Genomic DNA, 11213 nt, shown 5'->3' on the forward strand with positions numbered 1-11213 from the left:
TTTTTTAACTCCAGCAGGGCAGAATGAGATCTACATTTGCAAAAGATAAGGCTGTTGAGACTGTGAAAGGGAAAGTGATTGAAGAAAAGAACAGGAGTTCATCTCTTCACCTCCACATGGAACTGCTGGACTGCATCCACTCAGTCATCTAGCTCCTCCTGCTCTGCACATGGTCAGCATGAACCCCCTACCAGATCCCACTCCTCTACATGAACACTACTCACTCTCTTCCCAGACGTGAGGCCTTACAAACATGGATGGCACTGCACTGATCTTTCATCAGTATCTTTACCTAATCCTTCTTTAAAGTAAAATGACGGGGGCCGGAGAGATGGTTCAGCAATTAAGGGAACTAGTTGCTCTTGCAGAGGAACTGGGTTCGATCCCCAGCACCCACATGGCAGCTAACAATTGTTCCTAAATCCAGTTCCAGGTAACCCAATGCCCTCTTCTGGCCTCCTCAGGCACTGTACATCATGGGTGCACTTACATGCATGCAGGCAAAACACTCATACACATAAAAAATTGAATAAATAAATAATAAAGTAAAAGGCATGAACCACTAAAGAGAACATCAGGGGAAAATGCCAATAAATGGACAATTTCAATATAATTAACTTTGGTTTTGGTTTTAGTTTCAGTTTTTGCCCAGTCACCTAATTTTTCTTCGTGCAAGAGGCAAGTGAGAAGTTAAGTTAGAGCCCTTTCCTTCTGACAAGTAGAAGAAAATGGAGAAGGTTCTTCCAAAATGTTTCACTACTTAGAAAGTAGAGGGCAGTCATCAGTACTTCCTGATGGTGGAAAACAGGTCCAGCACCAAGTCCCTGGACATGTAGAGGACAGCCCATGTGATAACCAATGACATGGGCAGTACAGACTAATGTGTCCTAGTACAAAGAACTAGACAGATCAGGCTCTGCATCAGCTAAGTGACCTAAGACAACTATAGTGAGTGAGTGAGTGAGTGAGTGAGTGAGTGAATGAATGAATGAATGAATGAATAGGGTGATGAGTAGGAAAAATGCTTCCAAATGGCAGGCATTCTTCCTCAGACTTCTCAGGGACTGTGCTTCCCTCCCTAGCCCTAGTGTGAGCCTTAAGGTACCTTAAACACTAAACCGTCAAGTACAACCTCTGCCTACTGTCTAGTTCCTCTTCACTTCTCAGTAAGTGTCCTACACACACGGAGGAGGTCTTTATGACCGTCTTTTTGAAGCATCTGGAAGGATCTTCCCTCTGCCATCACAAATGTCATAAACTAGTTATCTTTTCTTCACTTATACTGAGTAAGAAGAAAAACAGAGAGCAGGGAATCAATAAGACAGTAGTAGGGCACCTGGTTAAACATAAGCATATTATTAGAATTTTTACAAGGTGACATTCTCCAAACCCAAAGCACAACAGAAACAGGCTTTCTTATTCTCAAGATGTTGGGTATGAAGCTTTCATCAAATGGTCTCTGTTATGCTTACTCTCCACAGTCATTCCTGTCTCTACTATCTGGCCAAGACAGGCAGGGTCCCTCTAGGGCTTATTAAGGAAGGGTGTCAAGCTCCTGGGTCAGTGCTGTGAGGCTCCAGTGGACAATCAGAGGATGTAGGGAGAAACAGCTGGAGGAGCCATGTCCACTGTGCATTCTCACAGCATCTCTTCATGGAGCTGCCTCCTCACAGGCCCATCCCTCAGTGCCTCCTCACAATCCATCCCTCAGTGCCTCCTCACGGTCCATCCCTCAGTGCCTCCTCACAGTCCATCCCTCAGCGCCTCCTCATGGTCCATCCCTCAGTGCCTCCTCACAGTCCATCCCTCAGCGCCTCCTCATGGTCCATCCCTCAGTGCCTCCTCACAGTCCATCCCTCAGCGCCTCCTCATGGTCCATCCCTCAGTGCCTCCTCCCAGTCCATCCCTCAGCGCCTCCTCATGGTCCATCCCTCAGTGCCTCCTCCCAGTCCATCCCTCAGCGCCTCCTCATGGTCCATCCCTCAGTGCCTCCTCCCAGTCCATCCCTCAGCGCCTCCTCATGGTCCATCCCTCAGTGCCTCCTCCCAGTCCATCCCTCAGCGCCTCCTCATGGTCCATCCCTCAGTGCCTCCTCCCAGTCCATCCCTCAGCGCCTCCTCATGGTCCATCCCTCAGTGCCTCCTCCCAGTCCATCCCTCAGCGCCTCCTCATGGTCCATCCCTCAGTGCCTCCTCCCAGTCCATCCCTCAGCGCCTCCTCATGGTCCATCCCTCAGTGCCTCCTCCCAGTCCATCCCTCAGCGCCTCCTCATGGTCCATCCCTCAGTGCCTCCTCCCAGTCCATCCCTCAGCGCCTCCTCATGGTCCATCCCTCAGTGCCTCCTCCCAGTCCATCCCTCAGCGCCTCCTCATGGTCCATCCCTCAGTGCCTCCTCCCAGTCCATCCCTCAGCGCCTCCTCATGGTCCATCCCTCAGTGCCTCCTCCCAGTCCATCCCTCAGCGCCTCCTCATGGTCCATCCCTCAGTGCCTCCTCCCAGTCCATCCCTCAGCGCCTCCTCATGGTCCATCCCTCAGTGCCTCCTCCCAGTCCATCCCTCAGCGCCTCCTCATGGTCCATCCCTCAGTGCCTCCTCCCAGTCCATCCCTCAGCGCCTCCTCATGGTCCATCCCTCAGTGCCTCCTCCCAGTCCATCCCTCAGCGCCTCCTCATGGTCCATCCCTCAGTGCCTCCTCCCAGTCCATCCCTCAGCGCCTCCTCATGGTCCATCCCTCAGTGCCTCCTCCCAGTCCATCCCTCAGCGCCTCCTCATGGTCCATCCCTCAGTGCCTCCTCCCAGTCCATCCCTCAGCGCCTCCTCATGGTCCATCCCTCAGTGCCTCCTCCCAGTCCATCCCTCAGCGCCTCCTCATGGTCCATCCCTCAGTGCCTCCTCCCAGTCCATCCCTCAGCGCCTCCTCATGGTCCATCCCTCAGTGCCTCCTCCCAGTCCATCCCTCAGCGCCTCCTCATGGTCCATCCCTCAGTGCCTCCTCCCAGTCCATCCCTCAGCGCCTCCTCATGGTCCATCCCTCAGTGCCTCCTCCCAGTCCATCCCTCAGCGCCTCCTCATGGTCCATCCCTCAGTGCCTCCTCCCAGTCCATCCCTCAGCGCCTCCTCATGGTCCATCCCTCAGTGCCTCCTCCCAGTCCATCCCTCAGCGCCTCCTCATGGTCCATCCCTCAGTGCCTCCTCCCAGTCCATCCCTCAGCGCCTCCTCATGGTCCATCCCTCAGTGCCTCCTCCCAGTCCATCCCTCAGCGCCTCCTCATGGTCCATCCCTCAGTGCCTCCTCACAGTCCATCCCTCAGCGCCTCCTCATGGTCCATCCCTCAGTGCCTCCTCCCAGTCCATCCCTCAGCGCCTCCTCATGGTCCATCCCTCAGTGCCTCCTCCCAGTCCATCCCTCAGCGCCTCCTCATGGTCCATCCCTCAGTGCCTCCTCACAGTCCATCCCTCAGTGCCTCCTCACAATCCATCCCTCAGTGCCTCCTCACAATCCATCCCTCAGTGCCTCCTCACGGTCCATCCCTCAGCGCCTCCTCACAGTCCATCCCTCAGTGCCTCCTCACAGCCCATCCCTCAGCACCTCTCCTCACGGCCCATCCCTCAGCCCCATCCCTCAGCACCTCCTCACAGCCCATCCCTCAGTGCCTCCTCACGGTCCATCCCTCAGTGCCTCCTCACGGTCCATCCCTCAGTGCCTCCTCACGGTCCATCCCTCAGCGCCTCCTCACAGTCCATCCCTCAGTGCCTCCTCACAGTCCATCCCTCAGCACCTCCTCACAGTCCATCCCTCAGTGCCTCCTCACAGTCCATCCCTCAGCGCCTCCTCACGGTCCATCCCTCAGTGCCTCCTCACAGCCCATCCCTCAGTGCCTCCTCATGGTCCATCCCTCAGTGCCTCCTCACAGCCCATCCCTCAGCACCTCTCCTCACGGCCCATCCCTCAGTGCCTCCTCACAGCCTCATCTTACAGCACTTTCTCCTAGCTGGCATCAGAACAGCACTTCCTGCTGGGCAGGGGGCTCTCACCTGGTCCTAGCACTCAGAAGGCTGGGGCAAGAGGAATACTGTGAGTTCAAAGCCAGCCTGGCTACAGAGTGAGACCATCTCAGAAGAGCAGGGAAAGGAAAGAGGAGAAAGAAGGGGGGAGATGGGGAGATAAGACACTGCTTCCTGCCCTCCCCCTTTGGGGCTGGTAACACTATGGATATTGCCAGCTCAATGCTCCAGCGTTCCTTATTCTTGAAGTAGGCCCTTAACCCTGGCCATCTCTTGCTATAGGCTCATTTGGTTAAATACATTCCGAGCCTATCTGAGGGTGCCTTCTGCTTGCTGCTGGAGCCTGCTAGACAGGGCTTCTTCTCATTGGATCTCTACCTCCTGGCCTTTGATATAAATAAGAAAGCCCGCTGACTTCACAGACAACTCTGCATCTGCCTAAGCAACCTCCTGTGATGTCCTCAAATTTACCTACAATATCCTTCTAACATCTCTGGTCATTCCTTTGAAACAGTCTGTTATTTAAAAATTAAAGAAAAGTTCCCATAGACTAACTCAGTACTGTACAGCCGTGTGCTAGTCTGAAAGAAATTATGTCTTTCCCTTTGTAATCAGCAGGACACCAACATTCTGTGTAGAGTAAGTACTGGCAGGTTCTTAGTTGGCTCAGAAACCGTTCTTCCTCTCCAGCTTATTAGTCAATCAGCAGGATTCAAAGAACCTGCCATTCATAAGTGACCCTCCAATCAGCAATGTCGGCTTTAGAGACCTTGCTAGAGAGCCTCCAACAGTCAACTGTCTACATCCATGTACACAGGCCAATAGCCCACAGAAGGTGACCAAATACTTCTAAGATGAGGGGAGAAGCAAAAGAGGGAGGAATAGACACTGAAGTCAAAAACAAACATCTCTGCTTTCTCTCCCCTGAACACATCAGCAAATGAGGCCTTACTGGTTCCCTGAACTAGTAAACAACTATGAAGTGAACTCCCTTGGTCTGTTGCTTATTTGCCTTAGTCTAAAATGGAAAAGTAAACAAAATAACACCATAAATCTTTGTTGTTTGATGTAAGGCTAATAACTGGCTTTCAGCTACTTTAAACAAAGTTGCAATCACTCATTATGCAACAAATTCCCTAAATGACTTAAAATGTTTGGCTCTCAAAGAAAAGTGCAAAACAGATGGAATAGTAAAGTCTCAAATTATGAACAATAATTCCATGATAAGACCGCTCTACAGTGCCAACAATTAACTTACATCAATTCCAGATATGAATTCAGATTTTGGCAAAAACAGACTAAGGTGGTCACCTCAGCAATTCCTCCACTAAATGAGTTTCTGTTCACCAGAAAAGAAAGGGAGGGAGGGAAGGAAGGAGGGAGGGAGGGAGGGAAGGATGGGCTATTTGCTGCTGCTGCTGCTGCTGCTGCTGCTGCTGCCTACAAAGAAAAGAAGACCTACCTAGACTTGTCTTGCATAGTTTAAGTATTATTTCTTTGAACATGAAGTCTGGAGCTAGATGACAGAAACTCAGTACAAAACACAGATTAGCATGTTTGGGAGTCTCATGAACACAAAATGGAAAATGGAGAACTCCAAATACTCTATCCTCACATGACAACATACAGAGGGGAAAATATTGATTATTTGTTTATTTACTGGTCATAAGCCAGCTTCTTGTCAAAAAGTAAATTTTTTCCTGGCAGCCCTCTCCTTCACAGGGCCAGTAGTCAGAAACAAGCTTCATGTGGACCCCAAGTTTCACACTGATATAAGAGACCCGTGTGTCATTACTGCCGTACATCAGTCATTATTCATTCATCAACTGGGCCTCAATGTGTTTGCAAGCAGGAAAATAAGCTATACTCAGGCCACCCTTGTGTGCAGCACTTAGAAACATTCTTAGATCTTAAACCAAGTGTTTGCTTCAAATTCAGAGAAGTTCAGAAAGCAAAGAGGGCCCCACCCTGCAATCTGAGCCAAGCAGGGATCTGAGTGACTGAGGCTAGCTGGGTGGGGACCACGGGGTGCCGCAGTGTGTAGCCCATCAGAGGCTCTAGGTCTAACCATCATAAGGTCAAATAACTTAAGACTCCAGCAAAGTATAGCAGTCTCCTGAATAAGCAGCAATTCCTTCTCCAATAGTCACAGAAATACGGACAGACTGGCTTCAGCTCTCAAACAGAAAGCATTAAAACCTCATCTTTTACTAGGTGCCAGGGGCTATTTATACATCTGATCATCTCACTTTTTAAAACAAATTCTATGCATTCAGTTCTATCAGGCCCAGAGTCTTGGAGAGAAAAGCAAATTCCCCAGAAATGCAAAACTGGGTGGTAAGGCAAGACGTCATCTGTACTCAAGACTCAAACGACTTGAAGTCACAATGATGGGGGGGCTGTTCCCAGTGCTCTGTCATCACTCAGGAGAGGGACCCCAGGATCCTTAAGTATGACTCAGCTATTTCCCAAACCAATAACCACATTCACCTTCCTGTTCTGGGCCACTTCCACTGATTTAGGAACAGTGGCAGGCCTTAGGGCTCTGCCCCTCTGCAGTAGGTAGGAGTGAGGGATGGACATGAGGCCTCTTCAGACTCTTAAAATAGCCTGCTCTAGTCAACAGTGAATGCTGTTCCCTGACACAGCACCTTGAAGTGCAAGCGTGGGACACCCAACATCTTCCATGCAGACCATTTGGTGAGAAAATCCTGTCCTGGAATACTGCGTAAGTAAAAGGCAGCACCACAAAGACAGGACCGTGGCCTTTCTCATCAAACTGTTCCACTTCACCCAAACCCAAAAGTAACCAGAAAGCCACTGCAGCTCCACTCTTAAACAACTCTTTTCTAGTGCTGTCTAATGTCTCTCTCCTGCACCCCATAAATCCCCATCTCATGTTTCTTTTGGATGCAGTAAAGGGATGGTGCTCAATGCTGTGATGTACAATACAATATTCTGTATAAAGCACACTGGTATGAGTGAACAGTTCAAGTAAAATCTGTCCTGTAGTTCTATTTGGCCTTAACATGTATGTTTTATAATACATGGCCAACTTGAAAGTTCTATCTTCCATAGTATATGGAAAATAACATGAGATCAAATTATAAGAACATAACAAAGGGGCTGGAGAGATGGGTCAGTGGTTAAGAACACTGGTTGTTCTTGCAGAAGACCCAGGTTCGAATCCCAGCATGCACATGGCAGCTAACAATTGTCCATAACTCCAGTTCTGGGGGATCCGACGGCCTCTTCTGTCCTCTGCAGGCACTGCACGACATGGGTGTACTTACCTACATGCAGGCAATACACGCATACACAAAAAATAAAAATAATAAATATTTTTAAAAATAAAAAAAGAACAAAAAAAAATGGAACTGGAGAGATGACTCAGCAGTTAAGAACACTTGCCATTCTTCCAGAGGAGCCGGGTTCAATTCCCAGCACCCACATGGCAGCTAACAACCATCTGTAACTCAAGTGCCAGGGGATCCAACAACCACTTCTAGTTTCTGCAAGCACTGCATGCATGTGGTCACTTATTACATACATACAGGCAAAACACTCATGGGCATAAAATAACAATAAAACATTTCTTAAAAAAGAATATAACAAAGTCTAACAAAGCTATACAGGTTGGTTTTGACTGCCTCTTCTTTTCATGTTCCATTGCCTCATACACCTTTAGTTATCCTGTTACATATTTGAGTTAGTATTAGAAGAAAACTTCTGGAGCTTTCTTGTCAATCAGGTTGACATCTTACCAGCATTCATATCTTTAAACTTCTGCTTGAGCTCAGTAGGAGTAAGACGATACTGGTCAAGACCATCATTCCAGTAAATTCGGTCCAGGACTTGAAGATCTCCTCCAATCAGCCAATCTCCTTGTTCCATAACCATCTAATAGGAAGCAACAGAAAACCATCTGCTTCAATAGAAACCAACTCAAAATAAGCAGGAACACTATTCTCACACAAGCTAAGCACGGCTGCTGTAAGCAACTCTCCATCTTAACAGCCACAGCAAATCAACGGGGTTTGCTTATCAACTGCACTGGAATTAGAGACGCCAGAGAAACAGAAAGCTGCAATTTTTTAAAATACTTGTGGGACAACTTTTGAATGCGTATCTGAAAGGCAACCAAAACCCAGGTGAATGATTATTACTATTTTAACAACAAAACAGCATTCTTTTCACTGTTATTAGATGTTATTAATTATAATTATGACCTTGGATTACTCCATCCTCTGTTCTCCACACTCAAAACTTGTGAACCACTAATGACCACTGATAATCAAATTTACACAAATTTGTCAAACTCAGTGACAAATTCATTCACACGTCCTCAAATTTCATCCAGCCTCTCTCATCTTGTTCTGCGTCTGCAAGACAATGCAGCAGGTCAGGACCTGTCTGTCCACACAGCCCAAGTCACCCTTCCCCTACACTGCAATGGTTTATGTCCACCATGCACTTCATTTCTTTGAAAGCTCGAAGTCTGCTTTAAATGCCAAATAACTGATAGAAATTTGACTACAGTGCTAACATTTTCACACACAATACATAAAGTAAATAAGGCACTTTGGGGAAGCTAATCATATTTTACTGCTTTCCCACCAGAAACACAATGTTAAGAGACCAAAATAGATTAAGCCATCCTGGTGTGGGCTCCCACTGTGGCCTGACCTCACATCTGCCTTGTAAGAAGATGATTAACATCTTTTCCCACCACTAAATTCCAAGAGAACAAATCCATGTCCAGCACACCCCCAGCCCTACATTCGAGCCAGCACTGAGCTCAGTGCCTGGCATATAGTAGATACTTTAAAAATATTTGTTATAGACTGAGTTGTTCATGTAGCTAAGCACAGGCTTAGCATGTAAAAAGCCCTGGATTGAATCAACTTGAAGAAACTACAAAGACTCACTGAATAAATATTTACAGGGACCCAAACGACAAGAACATCTGTTCATTGCACCCATCTAAAATCCAGCCACAAGTCTGCAAAGATGCACAAAGGAACATTAACACACATAATGGCAACATTTCAGTACAAACATTACTGGCAAGTCAAGAGAAAACGCAGCAAGATGCGTCCAGGACCTTAATGTACGGGTGGTTCTTGCACGTCGTTCCCCACTGTCTGGCGCAACGCTCCTCTTTTCTGTGCTCAAAAAACTCTGGATTTCGGAGAATAGCCACACGGCGGCCCTCATACATCAGAGCAAATGCCGTGCAGCCGTCCAGCCTCTCTTTGTCCTCATGTGTAGCTGTCAGAACTATAGGCACTGACAAGTTAATGACAACCCCTGCAGGACCAAAAGAACAAAGCACACAGCTGAGATTATTCAGTGGGTTCAGTACACTCTTCTTCATCTTCAGTGACACACTTCAAACCAGGAGCCCTCGAGGTAGTTCAGCAGTGAAGAGCACTGGACACCAAGCCTGACAACCTGAGCTCACTCCTGGAACTCACATGGCAGAGGCGAGAACTAACTGCTGCAAGCTGCCCCTCCCCCACCACCTCTGCCCTCCACAAAGGCACAGTGGCAAGCACCTACACAAGTAGAGCACAAAAGAAAAAGAAATGCTAAAAAAAAAATGTAGCCATGTATAGCAGAAACACTCAGGAGGCAGAGGCAGGTAGATCCCTGAAATCAAGGCCAGCCTGGGATGGTCTACATAGCAAGTTCCAGGCAGCTGAGGTTACAGTGATACTCTGTCTCAAAAAAAAAAAAAAGAACCAGTGTCACTTGATACCTGGCCAAAAAAAAAAATCAGGAGAGGGAACAAACTTGTTCAGAAATTTTAAGGGGAAGGGAGAAGAAGGGTACTCCCTAGTCCCTTCTCACTCTCCCTGCCTCCTGGGTGCCATGAGTGAGGGCATCCCTCCTCTATGATGATTCCTCTTTGCCACAAGCCTAAAAGCAATGGAGTCAGGTGCCCATAAACTGAAATCTTGGAGCAAAACATACCTTTCCTTCCTTAAATTATGTATCTCAGGTATTTTGTTATAGCAACAGAAAGCTGACTAGCACAAAGAGAATGATTGGACTTGCATTTTCTAATACCTTCACTTCCCAGTTTAAAGATATCATACTATAAGAAAATTTTGCAGCAATGAAGCTGGGTTCTATGACACTCAAAAATATTTTCTTTAATATATACTCAAGTAAACTTACTAATAATATACAGCATACAACTGAAGGCAGCTAGTTATGATGCTAATATATTAGACATTCATTACTTTGGGAACCCCCCCCCAATCACCAACACCCTGATCTTTTTGAGACAAGGTCTCCCTGTAGCCCCCACCTGTCCTGGAACTTGCTATGTAGACTAAGGTGGCCTCACAGAGATTTACCTGCCTCTGCCTCCTGAGTGCTGGGATTAAGGGCATGCATGCCCAGCTTACTTTGGAAACTTTCTTAATGGTTTAAATAGGAACCAGGCAAAGTGGCACACACCTATAATCTCAGCTACTTGGGAGACTAAGGCAGGAGGATCACAAGTTTAAGGCCAGCCTAGGCTGCAGACTAAGTTCAAGGCTAGCCTGGGCAACTTACTGAGACTCAGTAGTACAGCACTTGCCTGAGTTTGATCCCCAGAACAATGCAAAAAACAAAATAAATAAAACTGTAAAAGAACATTCATTTACATCATAGCACATTTCATGTTATTGCCAAAGATCTTTGACAAAAGGAATTTAAAGGGATTTCCCTTTGCAAAACTTTGCAAGAAGACCCAGGGGCATGTGTAAGAGGGATGAAGGAATCCTTAGAAGTTTAAAAAAGGAAACCTAAAACATAGATAAAGCTTGGAGAACCTGTATGATAGTAATATCCTATGTGATGGGCTTTAAAAGAACATAATCAGGCATGGCAGGACACAGAGACAGGCAGATCTCTGTGAGTGCCAAGGCCAACCTGGTCTATGTTAGGTAGAGAGCGGGTGGGAGCGAGCGGGTGGATGGAGGAAGGCACCAAGTCACAGATGGAATTCTCAGCGGGATACAGATTTATTGTGCACGGGGCACCTTTCCCTCGGGGAAGGGAAAGATGTCAGGGAAAGATGTCCGGGAAAGATGTCAGCCCACGGGTTGTGAGCTGGGACTTTATATATGGGGGCTTTAGGGTGTGGAAGGGGGGAATGTTTGGGGGAGAAATCAGGGAGGGGGAAGCAGGAAAAGCAGGTAGGATTAGGGTCT

At 47.6% G+C, this 11213-nt stretch overlaps 1 protein-coding gene across 2 annotated transcripts in view; it reads right to left on the bottom strand.

Moving 5' to 3' along the window:
• The window catches only part of Papss1 (3'-phosphoadenosine 5'-phosphosulfate synthase 1), a 114294-nt gene that overhangs the window by 59001 nt on the left and 44080 nt on the right, over positions 1–11213 (bottom strand). For both annotated transcript variants that reach the window (XM_008846534.3, XM_017801481.2), the window contains exons 8-9: positions 9110–9315; positions 7770–7905 (exon numbers count right to left, since the gene is read on the bottom strand). In XM_008846534.3, the coding sequence (XP_008844756.1) occupies positions 7770–7905; positions 9110–9315 (342 nt within the window). The remainder of the gene's footprint in view (positions 1–7769; positions 7906–9109; positions 9316–11213) is intronic.

The sequence above is a fragment of the Nannospalax galili genome, unplaced genomic scaffold (genome assembly GCF_000622305.1).
Source record: "Nannospalax galili isolate Female #2095 unplaced genomic scaffold, S.galili_v1.0 scaffold2423, whole genome shotgun sequence".
Lineage (NCBI taxonomy): Eukaryota > Metazoa > Chordata > Mammalia > Rodentia > Spalacidae > Nannospalax > Nannospalax galili.